The sequence below is a fragment of the Xyrauchen texanus genome, chromosome 17 (assembly GCF_025860055.1).
Source record: "Xyrauchen texanus isolate HMW12.3.18 chromosome 17, RBS_HiC_50CHRs, whole genome shotgun sequence".
Taxonomy (NCBI): Eukaryota; Metazoa; Chordata; class Actinopteri; order Cypriniformes; family Catostomidae; genus Xyrauchen; species Xyrauchen texanus.
Window position 1 is genome coordinate 35,421,364 of NC_068292.1, and position 19,086 is coordinate 35,440,449.

The window sequence follows — 19,086 nt, forward strand, 5'->3', positions numbered from 1 at the left end:
CGCATGGTGATGACGTTACACAAACGCAAATTTTATTCGACTCATTTTGGTTTGTACTGTGTTTGTGAAACATAAACCACATACTTCATCAGGCTAATTTTAATTGACACGAAATGAGTAAAAAAGGTAATGTATCATGGGTGAAGCCAGCTGAGCCAACGTTTTTGAAGAAGTTCAAGATTGATGTTGGTTTTAAAGACGGGCCGACAGTGGAGACTAAAGTATGTATCTTTATTTGTCACATTGGCTGTAACACAAAACCTAGTGAGCTGCCTACCTAGGCAGCATTTTGAAATACTGTTTAAACCTTTCAAACGCGCATATAATGTCCCAAAATGCTGTCTTGGTAGGCAGTTCACTAAGTTTTAAGACGCAGTGTTTATTATGTTCAGTGTAGTGAAATAAATATGAAATGCAAATGTTGATGTAATTGAAGAAACAGCAGATGCCGCAAGGTGAAGATGACAGTGGTGACAGTGATCGGGAGGATGAAATGCCCCAAGTTGTGGTCCTGAAAAAGGGAGATCTGAGTGCTGAAGATGTAGTGAAAATCAAAAAAGATACGACGGATTCCAAGACAGGTAATACACAAACATTGTTGACATGAACTACAAAAAATGTAATTAAACCCTTGTTGTAAATCTGAACTCTGAATAAATTCCTACTTAGATTTTTTAATATTCTATGAAAATACAATTATTGTTTAGACATTTCATAATATCTCCTTTCAAAAAAACTAGCATTTAACCTTTTAACCGTCCTATTGCATTCAGGTCATTTTTGGCCAGGAGCGGTAAACATTTTTTTTTTTTGAAAACTGCATAGTTTTTAGTATGGAAACCAAACTTTGTGATTTTGTCAAGACTATCAAAATACTTTTTTTTATTTCTTCAGATTTTTCAATAAAATGAGTTCAGAGATATGACCATTTAAAACCATATTGCTTTCGTGGATCAAGTTTGACCTGGGCATTACACATTATATTATGTAGATGTTTTTGTACATCTATGAATTGTTATTTTTTTCTCTAACACTTCTCTAATATTTAGCCTCTTTCACATACTCTCTCTTATTTAGTTTTTTGTCTCCCACTGGGACTGCACCTTGTTTACAAACATGACCACACACAGTGATACACAAACACACTCACATTCCTGTACAAAACAGACATGATATGTGTAACAAACACAACTAATAATCTATAGCAAAGGAACTGCTGCCTGGGTGTGGCAAGAACAAAAGTTAATGTACACATTAGTCTAAATAGGGCTTGTAAGAGGAAATTGTCCACATTTTACTCTGCAGACATCTGATGATGAACCAGCTTGCAGCGTTATCACGCAATAAAATTAGTCAGTTTATGCAAGTAAACAGATTATATATATTTTAAAAACATAGTAAATAATTATCAATGTTGTATATTTGAGTTATACAGTTGTTTTAATGATGTTTAGTAGAAAAAATTATATGTTGGTTTCATAAAAAAATAAAAAAAATAAGTTGTATGAATACAGTTATGAGTAATAAGAGATTCATTCAAATTACCAGTAATTCTCACATTAGATGTTTCAATAAATTTGTCTATATTTTAAAAAAAAATCTATAAATGTTGATAAAAATATATATATATTCACTTGTATCACACTGGTTTGTCTGTAGTTAATGTATATTTGGAAATGTCAAAGAATTATCAATTTTATTATTTCTAAAAATAAAAAAAATAGAAATATTATGTTAAATAATAGCTTTAATATTTGTCAGTTAACATGTCAAAAATAAAAACCTTTTTACATTTATAAACATTTAAGAAGTTATTACTTACAATATGGTTTTAAATGAAACCATAAATGGGTTAGGAATTATTAAAAGCTTAAGTTCCTGCTAATGCCAAATGTGTATGCAGATTCTGAATGCAGTAGGAGGGTTAAATGATCTATTTTCATAAAAAGGATTGCATATTTTAATAATAGCAAGTTTCATTTCCCAATGACTCGTATCACTGGAACTGATTTTATTATTTTGACTTTGGTTCTCCTACTTGGATGATGAAAGGACTTGGTGATGCTTGCATAAACATGACTGAATTATACTTTATTGCCTTTTGATCTGACATGGCAAAGGTTTTAGAAAAGTAATAGAAGTTCTTGGAGGCTATATATATATATATCTAGAGATCTATCATTGGCACAATCTGTCATGGCACAACATTAGTTTTAGTCTGATTACTTTTCTGTCCAATGGTTAACCTTCAGTGATGTTCTGGTATTCAGCAAGCATTAAGTAATTTAATCAAGTAAGCACTCTCATATTCTCCAGATGATCAGCCTCCCCTGGATGGAAAGATCGTCTTTAAGAAGCCTATCAAACGTTCCTCTGATAAATTTGAAGGCATTACTGCCAGCTCTAGCAAGAAGAAGAAACACGAGGATGGTGAGAAGAAAGAGTCAAATGCAGGTGTTAAAGTAAAGAACAACAGTCTACTATCTTTTGGTGGTGGTGATGAGGAGGAGGAAGATGACTAGTTGTTTGGGTTCAAGCATCTTTTTGGGTCAGATTGTATCTCGGACTGATCCTTACAGTGAGCAATGTGCTCTTTTAAAAATGTATTTCCTGGTTTCAGAATAGATGTGTTGTGTGACGGTGATCAAATCCATGTAATGTTTATGTTTTAAGATATAATTTTGTAAAACATCCAAGCCATTATGAGCCTCTGCAGGAGCATATTTAACAGCAAATAGTTGGAAGTTACAGTACAATTACAGAAATGCTAATTTGATGAAATATGCACCATAGAGGTTGACATGACTATTAAATATTGTTTCGTAGGAATGAAATTAGCCTGCTGTATGCTCATTAAATGTACATATATGGCTTCTATAATGGAGCTGTGAATTTTTCCACTTTATTGCTGTTGTTTTAGGTTTTTGTAGCTTCAAAATCCCAGATTCTGGGACTTTTGGAATTGTATTGTATTTACTCATTGTCAGATTATGGGAAAGAAAATATTTGCATTGTGTAATAAAAAGTATTTTCCCTTCTATTTGAAAACTTGTGTTGCTACTGAAATGTTGTAATAGGGTTATGAATACAATCAGAAAAACTATGGTTGAGTTAAATCATGGAACAATTTTAACACTCCCAAGTTGGTGGCCCATAAAATGCAGAAACAAATATTGATTTAGGATACAAATATACAATACATTTTCCTTTGAAATGTTTAATTATTCAAAATGTTTTAAAATTTTAAGTTTGAATTTGTTGCTAGTGATTGTTTCTTGATTAAACCAAGACAATGAAAAGGTTATGGAACAGTCAAACATTAAGTGCTGAGATCACTTTAATAGTTACTTTCAAAAGCAGCATTTGATTAAAGGAATAGTCACCCAAAAATGAAAATTCTCTCATCACTTACCCACCCTCAGGCCTTCCCAGATGTGTATGACATCTTTGCTATGCAGAACAAAAACGAAGATTTTTAGAAACATATTTCAGCTCTATAGGTCTATACAACGCAAGTGAATGGTGATCGGAACATTGAATAATCAAAAAGCAGCATGAAAGTAATACAAAAGTCTTTAGTGCTAAAATCCATTTCTTTAGAAACTATTTAATAGGTGTGGATGAGAAACAGACTAATATTCAAGTCCTTTTTTAACTATAAATCTCCACTTTCACTTCCTTTATTTTTTGGCAATTGACATTCTTCATGCATATCGCCACCTACTGGTCAAAAGTGGAGCTTTATAGTAAAAAAACTAGGACTTTCCTATCACTTCTCAATATGTGGTTTAACCACTAGAGTCTTATGCATTACTTTTATGCTGCCTTTATGTGCTTTAAGGAGCTTCAAAGTTCTGGCAACTTTTTCCTTGCATTGTATGGACCTACAGAGCTGAAATAGTCTTATATAAATCTTCATGTGTGTTCTCAAAAGGAAAGTTATACACATCTGGGATGTCATGAGGGTGAGTAAATGATGAGAGAATTTTTATTTTAAGGTGAACTTTCCTTTTAACCACAAGTCTTGTTTTCAACTGTTAGAACATACTTGCAAAGAAGTCATCATTGTTTTTCACAAGAGAGAATACAGAATGGGTTCATACAAAAAAAATGCAATGCAACCTCTTCTGTTTAACATACTTTATTCCACTGGAGTGTTATATTGAGTAGATTGAACTTGAAAATATGTTGTAGATTAGTATTGGTAGTATGATTATTCAGACATTTATAATAACAGGGCATTACATGAACACTGTGATATAGAACATAAAAGCAGCAAATAATGTGACATGCTTCAACAAATATCTACTCAGAGCGTATCTTTCGTGTCTGACCTAACAGAACTGTATACACTACAGAAATATGGTGCTATCAGAAAAAGGCCATTACACAAGCTGCTCTTGTAACACTCACTTGACAAGTGAAAAGACATCTACACATATCACTAAACCATTCTTTCATTATTTTAATAGTACAACAACGATTACATATAGAAATGTGAGGTGCAAACACAGTAACACTGAAATATCAAAATTGAAGATGAATGTGGTTGTTTTCTGATGAACAACTTCAACGTTCAATGGTTAGTAACTAGATTTTAATACATTCTTGAAGCTTAGAAATGTATCAATGATTTTTAACTGTAACCTTATAGAAAGTCATCTCGGTATGTTTCTTTATTATATGTTCACTAAAAACCCATATTTTGTAATAGGCGTGTGTTTTCAAAGCACTTAGTCTTAGAAGGGCTGGAAAGTGGAGATGACAGAATTGAACCCCTTTTAATTGATATAGTATCTCTAAAAAACAAAACCTTAGAAAGCTACTCATAAGACAACTGCACAACCTTGATTCCAAGAGTGAGTCCATTCAAGTATTCTTTACGCTGACTGAGAAATTCTCCTGACCAGTGTGGAATTGAAAGGCATCTTGACACTAAGGAATCTTCTAGCTTCGTTCATCTCACCCATCCTGATCACACATTCTCTCAGCATGTTAATCAAATGCAAATGGCAGTCAACATTTAAACGACACTCAGAAAACAAAAAGTCGATTTTGTTTTACGGTCTATCCTTCATTTGAATCATCTAGCTTGCCCTTGTGTTTAATAATGTGTGTGTAGTTATTTGTTTAAGAAAAGTGGTATTATGCTGGCTCCACACTCAAAGCACCAAGGGACATACCTTTGGATCCTCCATTACACCGGATCTACAATGTAAGCAAGCAACTTGATGCCACTTACCTAGAGAGCTCCTGTTCAATCCGGTCCTAATCAAAGCTGCATCTAAAATGCAAGAGCATGGTGTATCCAGCATTGTTTACTATAACACAAGTGTTCTAGATTTATTGCACCATGTTACTTGGTCTCAAAGTAGATGGGGTTATGAAATGAAATTATATCTATGGTAAATATATATATATATATATATAAAAGGGATTTAATCCCACCTTTTCCCATCTGTCATTGAGGTGATTTAGTGGAGCTTCCACAAGAGGGCAGTCAGACAGAGAGAATTTTAAAAAATTCCATAATAGCTCAATAAATGTAGATTACCCACAAAGCTTACATTAATTCCAAAAAATATCACAGTTAATTAGTTAAGTACTTTGTTTGAGTACATTCTGCCATGCATGACGACAACAAAATGTGAAAGGTCGGAAGTAAAGCCCTGAGTTCAACCCTAACATTAGTGTAGAACTGGACATGGGACGAAAAGAAAGACCTTAAACAAAATACATTTTATATGTGAATTTAAATATAAAACCAAGGAAAAGTGTTAGAGGTAGGGCCACCCAGAGGATGAGAGAAGGCGGCTAATGGGGACACTGTGGGTTCTGGTCCATGGCAGACTCTTACAGGTGCTCCGGATGGTTCTGCAGGCAGGTGATCATGTCCTCAACTGGCTTTCCCTCAAAACAGATCTGATACACAGCCGTAAACAGCGGGAACCTGGGAAGAAATGTGGCTTTAATGTAGATTCAATGTTATTTCAAACCAATAAGAGGCTCGTTTTGGGAAGCTTTCGTCATTTTATTAGACAGATTTAATTGAGAGCATCAAGAAATTACTGGGGATAGAGAGGAGAAATTAAATAGGTTCAAGTCTGGCCTGCAACATATCCCTATTACCCACATTAACAACAAAGCACAACGTGTCAAAAGCATGTATGCTAACTGCTGTTCTGATATTAAAGTGCTTTTTATATGAACAGATGTAAAAAGCTCTGACAACCAAAACCTTGGACTGATTATTTTCAGAGTTATATATCATACATCTTGTGGCTGATATACATATCAAACCACCTGCCTAATAATAATTGTGTGGGTCCCCCTCATGCGCCAAAACAGCGCCAACCCGCATCTCAGAATAGCATTCTGAGATTTTACTCTTCTCGCCACAATTGTACAGAACTGTAATCTGAGTTACCATAGACTTTATCTGTTCGAACCAGTCTGGCCATTCTCTGTTGACCTCTCTCATCAACAAGGCATTTCCATCTGCAGAACTGCCCCTCACTGGATGTTTTTTGTCTTTGGCACCATTCTGAGTAAATTCTAGAGACTGTTGTGTGTGAGAATCCCAAGAGATCAGCAGTTACAAAAATACTCATACCAGCCCGTCTGGCACCAACATTCATCCATGTGATTATCTAATCAGCCAATCATGTGGCAGCAGTGCATAAAATCTTGCAGATACAGGTCAGGAGCTTCAGTTAATGTTCACATCATCCATCAAAATGGGGAAAAACTGTGATTTAAAATATTTGGACCGTGGCATGACTGTTGGTGCCAGACCAAAGAATTTACATGTTCTTTTAACTGTTGTGTAAAAGCAATATGAATTTCTCTTCAATTTTGTATTCTTGTATTGCTCTTATAAAATTAAAGCATAACCAGAGTAATGAACTCTGGTTATAATAATTTGACATGGAGAAGGCACCAATCAAAAACCTCTCGGTGAGTAATGTGTGCCTGAAAAAGCATAATTTATTGGCATTAATATATCGGCCAATTTTCTTATCGGGCCGATAACTTTAAAAATTCATATTTATCGGCCAATACCAATATGGCCACCGATATTTCGTGCATCCCTAAATAACATTAATTTACAAGGGCTGGGTACTGATACAGATTTCCCAATTCTGTTCTGATCTACAAGCTCTCAATTTGATTTAGATTGAAGTCAATTTTATTTGTATAGCGCATTTCACAACACACATCGTTTCAAAGCAATTTTACATAAATCATGAAGAAATCACAAAGATTTTGTATAAACAGTAAGATTAATGACTAATGTCTTTAAAGTTCATCCTGGAGTAACTTCAGAAGTTCACAAAGATGCATTGTCCTTTGTTAGTTGGCTGATGTAGGCTTTTGTTGGCAATTAATTTATAGTCTATGCATTCCATTTCAGGAGTGTAGTCCATCAGTAAACAATGGTGATGCAGGCAGAGATCAATGAGCATCGCAGTTCAACTGGCAGATCAGTTCGGTGGGGTCCATCCTGAGTCCAAGGTTCAGGCAGTGGCATATGAAGCATCCCATGTCTTACAGTTGGAGTTGGTATCAGTTCGTTCTCCAGACCATCGTAAAAAAACTGAAGTGATGTCTGGCTAGCACCGGCTGTAGATTGTCGTCATTACTCAGCGACAAGTAGCAGTGGAGCACGACACCAAGTAGGAACGGAGCTGGATTTGGCCGGCTCTGGTAACCTCGGGATATGAAAATATACAAATAGAATAATATTAGCATAGAAGCCATTCAGTTTATTGTATGGCAAGGCTTTATTCCTAGCCAATTTAGTCAAAATACTGAAAAAACACCTAGGTTTGTTGTGATAATATGCTTTGAGATTGCTAAATATGCTGACCTGGCAGCGTTTAGTGGCGGTCTGTAGCTACAGACACTATCTTCCCTTACACCGCAAAATACCTTGAAATATTTTGTATTCTTCCACTTACGCTCCATTTTCCGAGCTGCTCTCTTGAGAGCATGAGTGTGATCATTGTACAATGGTTTGTGGCTTTTTCTTTCATTTTCTTTAATCGAAGAGTGGTGAAACTATCAAGAGTGCTAGAGAAGACTGTATTTATACTTTCTGTTATTACATAATGTTGTTCTACACTTTTTGGCTTATTAAGTATTTGAGACAATAGTGGTCGAAGGAATAGTTCTACCTGAATGATAGCATGGTGTAGATTGAGTGACATTAGCAGATCGGAGTAAACAAGAGACGAGGTAATGATCTGAGATATCATCGCTCTGTGGTAGAATTTCAATAGTATCAACATGAACTCCATATGATAGAATTAAATCTAGCGTATGATTATGGTGATGAGGTGGTCCTGTTACATTTTGTCTAACTGCAAGAGAGTTGAGAATATCGATAAATGCTAATCCCAATGTGTCATTATCTGTGTAATAATAATAATTGATATGTGAGTGTTGAAATCACCAACAATTAAAGCTCTATCTAACTAGATCTGATCTGAAAATTTGCAAATTCACCAAGGAAATCAGTATATGGCCTGGGTGATCTATATACTGTAGCAAGGGCAAAAGATTACAGAGACTTTTTTTATTTATATCTGACGGTGTCACATTAAGCATAATTACTTCAAAAGACTTACTTGTATCATGTCCTCTGAGTAACACCAAAATCTTCACTGTAAATTATAGCAACACCTCCTCCTCGAACCTTCAGATGAGGCTCATGTTTATAACAACCTGGGGGAGTAGATTCATTTAAACTAATATATATTTATCTGGTTTAAGCCAGGTTTCAGTCAGACAGAGCACATCCAAACTATGATCTGTAATAATTTCATTTACAATTAGTGCTTTGGTTGAAAGAGGTCTAATGTTTAGTAGCTCTACCTTTATATGATGTTTATCTTAAGTTTGACCGTAATAAAAAAAATTCTAAATGATTTAGAGAGGTGTTTGTGTTTGGTAGTTTGGGGAACAGACACAGTCTCTATGAGATATCTAGGTGATACAGTCTCTATGTGTTGTAGTTATGTGACCTGTGTGATGTCTCAAGGCAGTTGCAGACGTTCGGATCAACCATTTTGTCTGCTTCCTGACCTGGGCCCCAGTTAGTCAAATACTATCACTATTAAGACTATGAGCCAAATTACTAGAGGAGAGCAGCACCTTCCCTGGAGGGATGGAGTCCATCTCACTTTAGCAGGTCAGGTCTACCCCAAAAACTCCTCTACTATTCTCTGAACACCACTCAAGATATCCAGCCATTCAGTGACACTAATCTACTATAAACCTCGTCACCATGATTAGCAGGGAGGGGGTCAGAGCATATTACATTGTCTGACATAATGTTTGCAAAGTTTACACACCTTTTTAACATCATCTTTAGTGACCACCGACTGGCGAAGCCGGACATCGTTAGTGCTGTCATGAATAACAATTTTAGAAAATCTATGTTTAGCGTTAGACAGCACTTGTAAATTTTATCTAATGTCAGATGACCGAGCCCCCAAAATGCATTTAACAATAGTGGCTTGAGTCTCTATTTCCACGTTCGTTACAATTGAATCACATATTACTAAGACTCTTTCAACATGATTCTCAGTGGGTGCATCACTGAGTGGGGAGAATCGATTGGAAATCCTAACAGGAACGGGAAAGTGGAGTTGCTTTGTTGAGCGAGTATGCCGTCGATGTCCTGATGTGGGGGCTCTACTGCCTGAACCAAAGTGTGTTTGTTGCTCGCTCTGAAATAGTATCTACTGGCTTCTCTTTCTCACTGACCTCCACTAGCATTCGGATGCATGTCTCTAACTCAATAACCTTCTCCGTCAGCCTGACTAATTCCTTACAATTATCACAAGTGAATCCCACACTGCTGACGGAAAAAGCTATAGTTAACATGTGGCATGCAATGTAGGAAGTAGCAGCATGAGTGAATGCCATGACTTACCGCAATTGTTTGTTGTTGTTATGGTTGTTCTTGAGTGTCGAGTGTTTGAGTTCGATGTGGTTCAATGTGGTTCCTGATCAGCAGATGTTTGAGATTGATGCAATAATCAGTGTAAAGCACAGAGGAGAAAAGGAATGCACGCAGTCGAGATGAAACAGGTACACGTGGTTGAAACAGTAGAAAAGAAGAAAAAAACGAAGCACGCGGTAAAATGGCAAAGGATAAAAACGATGAACGTATAAGAATAAACAATGCTTAGCAAGCTACAAACACAGACTCGTGCAGTGTGCCAGCAGCAAATGGATACAGGTGCAATAGCCGAGGTTCAAATATATATATATATAGCATAAAATTATACACATTCATTTGTGTATATTGCAGTTATACTGCCATTTTGCTTACACAAAATAAATCTCTCTCTGCAAATGCTGTAATTATTCAAAGGGACCTTCTAACTTTTTACATTATGAAAGTATTAATTTTCAGAAATGTTATCATTAGTCTTTCATCATTTTGGTCACGTTTTATCTTTTTAAAAACGTACAAATTCCATTCATTTGATCAATAAATCTGATGTATTGATATTATATTTCATATTTGCACATTTTGTTACATGTTTATTGTTTACATATGTAATTTGTACTATTTACAAGTATTAACATTGTAGAACAAGTGCTAAAAGAGTAGTGTCTTTTTAAGAATAGCGGCAGTTCAGGGACCACCACAGAAGCTTTTTGGTTGAGCACATATAGTCGAATGGCTTCTTTCACTGAACCATGCTATGTGTTTTAATCAACAACTGACTGTAAATAAAAGAAAGAGTGTTAAAAGTAACATCCAATGACAAATGGATTGCGTGGATCTAGTCTTTGGACACACATTACATAAAATGAGTCGAACCAAACACACAGTGAAAGGATCTTGGAGCCTACTTGTTCACTGGCGAGTTCACTTGTTCACTTATCACAGACATTTCTAGTCACATTGCATGAAATTTGATCACATATGCGAGTGATTTACTTGCACTGTAAAGGGTTGCACATAAGAGTAAAAGATCCATCTTAAGATTTTAAGAATTTAAATTGGGTTGTTCAAACGATGATTGCAATTATTCGAAAAATTGCCCTATCATTTACTGTACGTTGGATCAGCCTGAAGAAAGAAGACAAAGCAAACATACTTATCTACTAGGCCCTTCTGTTTGAGGATATGATAGACCTCAGCAGAAGTCAATGGTCCCTGAAGCTTTTGTCCATTTAACATCTCTTTCTCCAGTTCCTCGATGCTCTACGAGAGGAAAAAATAAATCATTGTCAAACTCTTTTCTGCTTCAGCACAATGTGCCAAATGCTCAGCAACTTCCTACAATCCATAAAATGTCCATAACATGCCATCATGGAAGTGGAGACGGTTGGTTCACATTTCTTTACCTTGCCTGTCCTTGCAAAAGCATCTGCAACGCGTCGATTACGCCCCCCGTAGCAGGTGGTGATGAGGTCAGCAACGCCGCAGCTCTCGAGGAACGTGGTGGACGAAACAGAGTCATCCTTGCTGAAGAGTTTGGCAAAGGCAATCATCTCCATCAAGCCAAGGCGGATGACCGCTGCTTTGGTGTTGTCTCCACACTGCAGGCCATCACAGAAGCCTGCACCTACTGCAACAATGTTCTAGTGCAGGGGAAACAAGGATATTGGATGCAATGGGCAGTAAAGAAGTGCATTATGTAAATATACATTTATACTGAAATACACTATCCCCAATATGTTTTTCATTCTACCAAATAATTTTTTACTGTTTACTTGTCTAGACATTTTGTCTTGTAAATGTACAGAATCTTCACATATTGTTAAATATGTATAGGCTTAAAAAAAGCTCCTGCACACTAAATAAATATATTGTGTTAGAGCACACTTGGTTAATAAATCTCTAAATCCATTAACTAAACAACTAACCATCTATCAATCTATCTGCCTATCTATCTACCTACTAACCAGAGTGAGACTGGTGTGATAATAAAACCAAAAAACCCAGTTTGTACCAATTAATTTTCAATCTTTTGGTTACTTTTTCTCAAGGAAATGACATTGAAGTTATGTGACATAAATATCCAAAAAGAAATGTTTATGTGCCATAAACTCCATATCTGTTCAATGCAGAGGTCGAACGATAGTGGATTTTGCTGATGCAGATAACTAAGGTGGTGGAATAGGAAGATAACTGATGAATAGGACAATAGTCTTTCCATACTGTGACAGATAATGACAAAGAAGGTACAAGATTCAAAACTATGTAAATAAATTCCAGATGCAGCTTATTAGTCAACTAAAATCCCAATCCCAAGATCTGGTGCATAATGTGGGACTTTTAACTATAAAAAAAGCCCAAAATACATTGGGGACTCTTATTTTGTAGACACATTTTTCTTTCTATGCCATCATTTCAATTTAAAACACTTGATTATCTAATCAAAATAACAAAATATGCATTTAAGTGAGGATAAAAATATTTAACCTCTAGAGGCTGCTCTTATACTGTAGAACCAAGCTGATCTTACTATAGAATCCTCCAGTGCTGGCTACAGAGGAATTAAAAAATTAAAGAAAAACAACTATCAGCATAGATTTCTACCAATAACCAATAGTTTCAAAAAGCACCAATCAACACTGATTAATTGGTAAAACTGATTTATTGGTCTACCTCGACTTCAATTTGGATGAATTCTATGCTAGTTCGTCCACCTGGAAAAGTAGTCCCAAGGATGATGTAGGCAACATTGCTTCTCAAATGACACAAATGTTCTCGCTGAAGAAGTCATTGAAGTGATTTTACTGTAAATGCATTTTCAATTATTTTCTGTGGTAATCGACAGAACGCCAAAGATGCCGTCTTGAACATTCAACTGAAAATAACCTAGAGTATTTGTCAAAGCATGCCAACATTCCAACGATTTTTACAAATGAATTTATGACAAAGACAAGGGCTTAAAGCAGCTAATTGTGAATTCAGCAGTGCAAGCTCTTCTTTGCACAGAGGTCTGAATCGTGCCCCTGAAGCCCTGCACATGCATCAAGATATTTCCCCTGAGAGAAACAGCTAGACATGACTGATATTTACCTTGAGAGCTCCACAGAGCTCCACTGTGTCAGCATCATCCACCACAGTGATTCTGAAGTTAGGCGTCTGCAGGAGCTCTTTAAAGAGGAGGCCGCTCTCCAAGACCTTGCTGCCTGCATATCAGTGTAAATCAAGATTGAGCATATCTACTATTCTAATTCAGATTTCAACATTTTCAGAAGAAAATATGAGTGGTGCTTGCAAAACTCGCTGCCACAATGCTATGCTGTTGTGAGTGGTTGCCAGGGCGATGCCATACAGTTGCTAAGTTCTGAGTGTATTCAAGCATGTTGCTAAATGGTTGCTAGGGCATTCTGTGTGGTTGATAGGACATTGCTAAGGTGTTCTGAGTGATTTTAGCATTTTGTTGTGTGGCTGCTAGTGTGCTCTGGGTTACTGAAAGGTGGTTGCTCACTGTTCCATGTCTGTATTTTCCAGAATATAAGTCACGTTTTAAAGCTCCTGCGACATATAGTCTGAAGTGACTTATATACATAATTTATACATAATGTCGGCTGTTCAAATGCACACACACCAAAACACGTATGCTTACACTCAAACAGATGAAAATATCAGTCACGGAGATGGTATAAGCGTTTAAAAAAGTCGATTCCGAATATTTTGGATTTACATACTACTTTAAGCAATCAATTTTAATATTCAGACCCATCATAACATTATTGTTCTATAGACCGCTGTCAAATGCAACTCCTCACATGCCCTCAAAATGACGTTTCATTACACTCGTAGTAAAACCCTTTACTCAGTAAACTGGATAATTAATGCACAGCATAGAGGGTAATGTATTAGAAATATCTACAGATAGACAACCGCTAACGTTAATGAATGAATAGAATACAACAAGCATACTGTTTTACTCACATACTAACAGCAGTTTATTTGTACGCAGCATAGAGTTACAAGGCATAGAGATGCATATTTCCTGAGGTAATCTTCAAGGAGCGCGTCTGACGTGATCGGCTGAATGGAAGTCGGGCGGCTGTTCCCGGGTTCTAGTGCCTGCTGAAACCTCTCAACCTCTGCCAGAGCAACTTATCTGTGTTTTTTCACAATTTTGACCAGGTGTGACTTATATTCAGGTGCGACTTTATTTCCAGAAAATACGGCAATCCCTAAGACTCCAGTGGTTAAATCCATGTCTTCAGAAACTATATGATAGGTGTGGGTGAGATACAAATCGCTATTTAAAGTCCTCTTTAACATCTCCTACCTGCCCAGTAGGTGGTGATATGCAAGAAGAATGTAAATCGAAAAGAAGAATGTGGAAGTGAAAGTGGACATTTATAGTAAGAAAGGACTTAAATATTGACCTGTTTCTCACCCACACCTATCATACTGCATGTGAAGACATGGATTTAACCACTAGAGTCATATGGATTACTTTTATGCTGCCTTTATGTGCATTTTTGGAGCTACAAAGTTTTGGCCACCTTTCACCTGCAGTAAATACAACTACAGAGCTGAAATATTCTCCTAAAAACCTTGGTTTTTGTTCTGCAGAAAAAAAACATTATACACATCTGGGATGGCATGAGAGTTTTGCATTTTTAGGGGAACTATCCCTTTAATGGCTTCCATTTCAAATCAGCACAACTTGACTTGAGAGCTGATCACTCACCAATGGTGCTCTCACAGAACTTCTCAGCTGCCACTTCATTGGCAATGTTGGCCCCCATTAAGACACTGACATCGATGCTCATTTTTTCCCTAATGATGTCAGAGATGAGCTTCAATCCTTCTGGTCCTTCATCAATGCCCTACAGATACACAAGGAGGAAAAAGAGAGGACACAATCTACACCCTTTTCTCTTTTAATGTAGCATTGTCTCATTTTCCCCTCAGTAGATATAATTCTGGAGCACAGCTGTTTGGAGGAACATCTTTAACTAATGACTCACAAAATGAGGAGAAACACCAAAGCAGAACAAAAATAATCAAGAGTGTAAAGAGAGTACACATGCAATGGGTAGAAATCTGAGAAAGAGAATGCAGAAACCAGACCAGTCATATCTATTGGCAATATTAACCAAGGAACATTGTGAGAAATTAAATTAGTTTCAACACGGTGGAGCGCAGAAGATAAATACAAATTGGAGAGGTATAACTACAGAGATAGAGCCAGTAATGTGAAAACGCATCCAGTAATGGAAAAGACAAACTGCCACCAGGAGATAACTTGCAAGTGCGCAATCTGCCCTTTTTTACCCATGAGTCACTCGACATATGGTGCCTCTTGCTCAGTTTTTAAAGAGATACCAAGCCTGCAAGTTCCACTGCCTTCGTCAATCCTAAATGTCCTGTACGCATGGTGGAGGGCACACAAGGTTTAACAAAAAAGTGGAATATTAAATGGAGGGCATTTGGCAGTTCCAATTAAAACATAGCTGGCTATAATCAAGGTTCCACATCTTTTCACAAATGAATTTCCATGACTTTTCTATAGAGGTCTGTGATAACTGAAAAATATTTTAATAGATTGCACTCTCAAGGAACAACATTTAGCCATTGTAATATCTCACAGCTGAGAATAACTAGTCCATTTTAGAAATATGAATGGCTTTTACACAACCTTTTAAGATTTCTTTGACTTTTCCATCCACTGACATTTTTCTCTGGGCATATAATATGTATAATACAGGAAGTCTGAGTGCTGCGTGCCAAACATAGTCATACAAATTAAATGTTGTTGGGTGTTCCTGTACCACAACAGGTAGAGCATGGCGCTAGCAACAAAAAGGACATGGGTTCAGTTCCCAGGAAATGCACTTGCTGATAAAATGCATGGCAAGTCACTTTGGATAAAAACACTGATGGACAATTTGTTCCGTTTTGTTTTTTCTGCCTTAAAAATAATTTTTCAGCATGCAATTTCACTTTGCATCATTCCACAATACAAACAAATTACTACATGGTTAATCCATTATGAGAATGGAGCCGAAACAGAGAAGGACAGTATATGCACTATATTTCACAAATAATGCAGAGTGAGCATTACGCTCATTAACTCCTGGATTAAAAGTTCTGTCTAAACTCCAAATGTGCCATCAACAATGCATCAAGTTAACCTCAAACAATGGTATACATATCCCAAAAAGTCACAGCTATTTCAAATTCAGTGGAGAACTGTATTCTTACTTTGATTAGTGTAATTCCTCGAGCTTTCTCCGAAACGCAGCCCATCATTTCATCACACAGTTTCCGGATGAACTGGTGCGGTACCACAAAGACCAGGAGGTCTGCACCATCCGCAGCATCCCGCAACTCTGGCACTGCAACCTGCATGCATAAACCACATAAATATCACATATAAGGCATGCACAGTTCAACTCATAAGTTCGCATACCCCTTGCAAAATCTGTAAGTTTTTTTCTCATAAACAAATCTATAAAAATAAGTTTAGTTTATTTAGTTTTGCCTTGATGAAGCTGCATAACATACTGTAAATTCAACAAGACAAAATAATAAATTTAAGTATAACAATATATTTAGATCAACGTCATGTGATGGTCAATGGCAGGTATGCTATTCAGAACGTTCAGGCTTTTCATCAAAGTTGAAATGCGATTGCTTGTTGCATTAGAAAATGGATACACAATAATTAAAGTATACTCATTTCAGGGTAGTCTACTTGAAGCAAGCTGGGTTAATGAGTCAAAGTCTGATAAAGTCTTTTGGGATAGTTCACCCAAAAATGACAAATTAATTTACCCACCGTCATGTTGTTCCAAACCCAAATTACTTACTCTAATTTCTTCCATGGAACATTAAAGGAGATTTTTGGCAGAATATTAGGGACTGAAAGATTTGGTCCCAATTTACTTTCATTGAATGGCGAAACGTGCAGCGTCTATATTCTTAAATAGACTATTTCTCCTCATGCTACACTATATAAGTTTGTAACAATATGACGGTGAGTAAATGAAGACCGAATTTTCCTTTTGGGGAGAACTAACCCTTTAACCTGCAATCTTAAATTTAACATCCCATATCCTTAATTATTATTAAGGTACTGTCTTACCACATTCTCTGGGAGTTTGTAGCCTGGAAGGTACTTCACATTCTCATGCTCGGTGTTGATGATCTCGGACAGCTTTTTGCCATCGACCATTTCTTCATACACCCACATCTTGACAGTGGTGGCAAAGCGCTGGAGTTTCTGTGCATTGGTGCCAATAATTTTTGCAATAGCAGAGCCCCTTGGCACAGGAGAACACAAGGATCTCTTTAATAAAAATGCCAGTGTCACAGGGACATTTCAGTGAATATTTATACCCTGAGAAGTTGCTTTGTTAGTTGTGACCAAATGAGGGTTATGCAACATGCATTCTTTTTCAGATCAATGCAGTTAAGTGATAAATAACTCGAACTTGCCCAGAGCATGTCTTGCTTACTTATCATATGTACCTGAATATTAGCTAGCTGTAACTGCTATATCCTACATACATAATTAAACATTAGTGCTGCAGTTAAGTAAGAGGTCTGAGCTGTAACAGTTGGTGCACGCCATATGTTTTGTACTATTAATCTCATTACCAATAAGGTAGTACATATAGATCATTTCTAATTCCTTAAAAGTGCATACTCACCAATTTCCTGAACCAACAATACATACTTTCAGTGGGGCAGCCATAACAACGTATGCTTACAAATATTGGAAATATGTTTTTCAAGTAAAGAATATAAGTACGAATACTATAAAATCATGCAGTTTTGTCGGGGAAGAACTGGTAGGAAATGTGCGGGACCCTTTTTGATTGCGTCACCGACAATGGTGAGGAGTTCTGGGAGATGTAGTTTTTCTTTACTTTACTCACAGGTATTGTATTCCTTGACTGAAGCTGAACACCTAGAGGCGATTTCTGAATAATTTAATCAGTTTATTTGTATATAGCGCTTTCAGATGAATTGTACTTATGTGAGAGATTGATTAAAGTCCTCTTTTCAAACAATACAATGTTAACATTCTTTTAAAAAAGGCTACTCTTAAAACTTGAGAATTTCCTTTATGAGGTGTTGAATATAAAATAACGAATATCAACGGCAAAGTTTTGTCACATTTACCGAAGTTAGATTGTATAACATGTATGCTTACATCTAGCCTACATTTTGCCAACATTTAGATTGAACAATTATACTTTAATTTAATTTAGATTAAATAGTTTGCTAACATTAATAGCTATTATATTATAATATATATTATATAATATTTAGTTCTTAATTTATTTTTTAAATCATGGGTATGAAAACTAGGGGGCGTAACTTTTGCATTCACATTTAGGTTTGCCTCTCAGGTATACACCAATCAGCCACAACATTAAAACCACCTGCCTAAAGTTGTGTAGGTCCCCCTCATGCCGCCAAATCAGCGCCAACCCGCATCTCCAAATAACATTCAGAGAATTCTTCTCACCACAATTATCTGAGTTACAATACTTTGTCAGTTTGAACCATTCTGGACATTCTCTGTTGAACTCTCTCATCAATAAAGCATTTCCGTCCACAGAACTGCCGCTAAATGGATGTTTTTGGCACTATTCAGAGTAAATTCTAGACACTGATGTGCTTGAAAATCCCAGTAGATCAGCAGTTACAGAAATACTCAAACCAGCCCATCTGGCAGCAACAATCATGCCATGGCCAAATCACTGAGATCACATTTTTTTCCCAATCTGATGGTTGATGTGAACATTAACTGAAGCTCCTGACCCGTATCTGCATGATTTTAAGCACTGCACTGCTGCCACATGGCTGATTAGATAATCGCATGTTTGATTGTACTATTTCTGTAACTGCTGATCTCCTGGGATTTTCACACACAACAGTCTCTAGAATTTACTCAGAATGGTGCCAAAAACAAAAAAACATCCAGTGAGCGGCAGTTCTGTGGATGGAAATGCCTTGTTGATGAGAGAGGTCAACAGAGAATGGCCAAACTGGTGCAAATTTACAAGGTCTATGGTAACTCGGTTAACCGCTCTGTACAACTGTGGCGAGAAGAATTGCATCTCCCG

The 19,086-nt window shown here is 36.6% G+C and overlaps 2 protein-coding genes across 2 annotated transcripts; one reads left to right on the plus strand and one right to left on the minus strand.

Annotated features, from left to right (window-relative positions):
• The first annotated feature begins 24 nt into the window (after nucleotides 1-24).
• On the plus strand, nucleotides 25-3,017 carry LOC127658408 (uncharacterized protein KIAA1143 homolog). Its single transcript, XM_052147682.1, has 3 exons — nucleotides 25-221; nucleotides 437-581; nucleotides 2,317-3,017. The coding sequence occupies exons 1-3, from the start codon at nucleotides 114-116 to the stop codon at nucleotides 2,520-2,522; spliced, it is 459 nt and encodes a 152-aa protein (XP_052003642.1). The 5' UTR covers nucleotides 25-113; the 3' UTR covers nucleotides 2,523-3,017.
• A 1,113-nt stretch (nucleotides 3,018-4,130) lies between these two features.
• LOC127658400 (glycerol-3-phosphate dehydrogenase 1-like protein) lies at nucleotides 4,131-17,822 on the minus strand. Its single transcript, XM_052147672.1, has 8 exons — nucleotides 17,662-17,822; nucleotides 17,094-17,271; nucleotides 16,211-16,351; nucleotides 14,694-14,832; nucleotides 13,055-13,167; nucleotides 11,371-11,607; nucleotides 11,121-11,227; nucleotides 4,131-5,950 (listed from the first exon to the last, which is right to left on the minus strand). Exons 1-8 carry the CDS (start codon nucleotides 17,703-17,705, stop codon nucleotides 5,854-5,856), a joined length of 1,056 nt encoding a protein of 351 aa, XP_052003632.1. The 5' UTR covers nucleotides 17,706-17,822; the 3' UTR covers nucleotides 4,131-5,853.
• Between the last annotated feature and the right edge of the window lie 1,264 nt (nucleotides 17,823-19,086).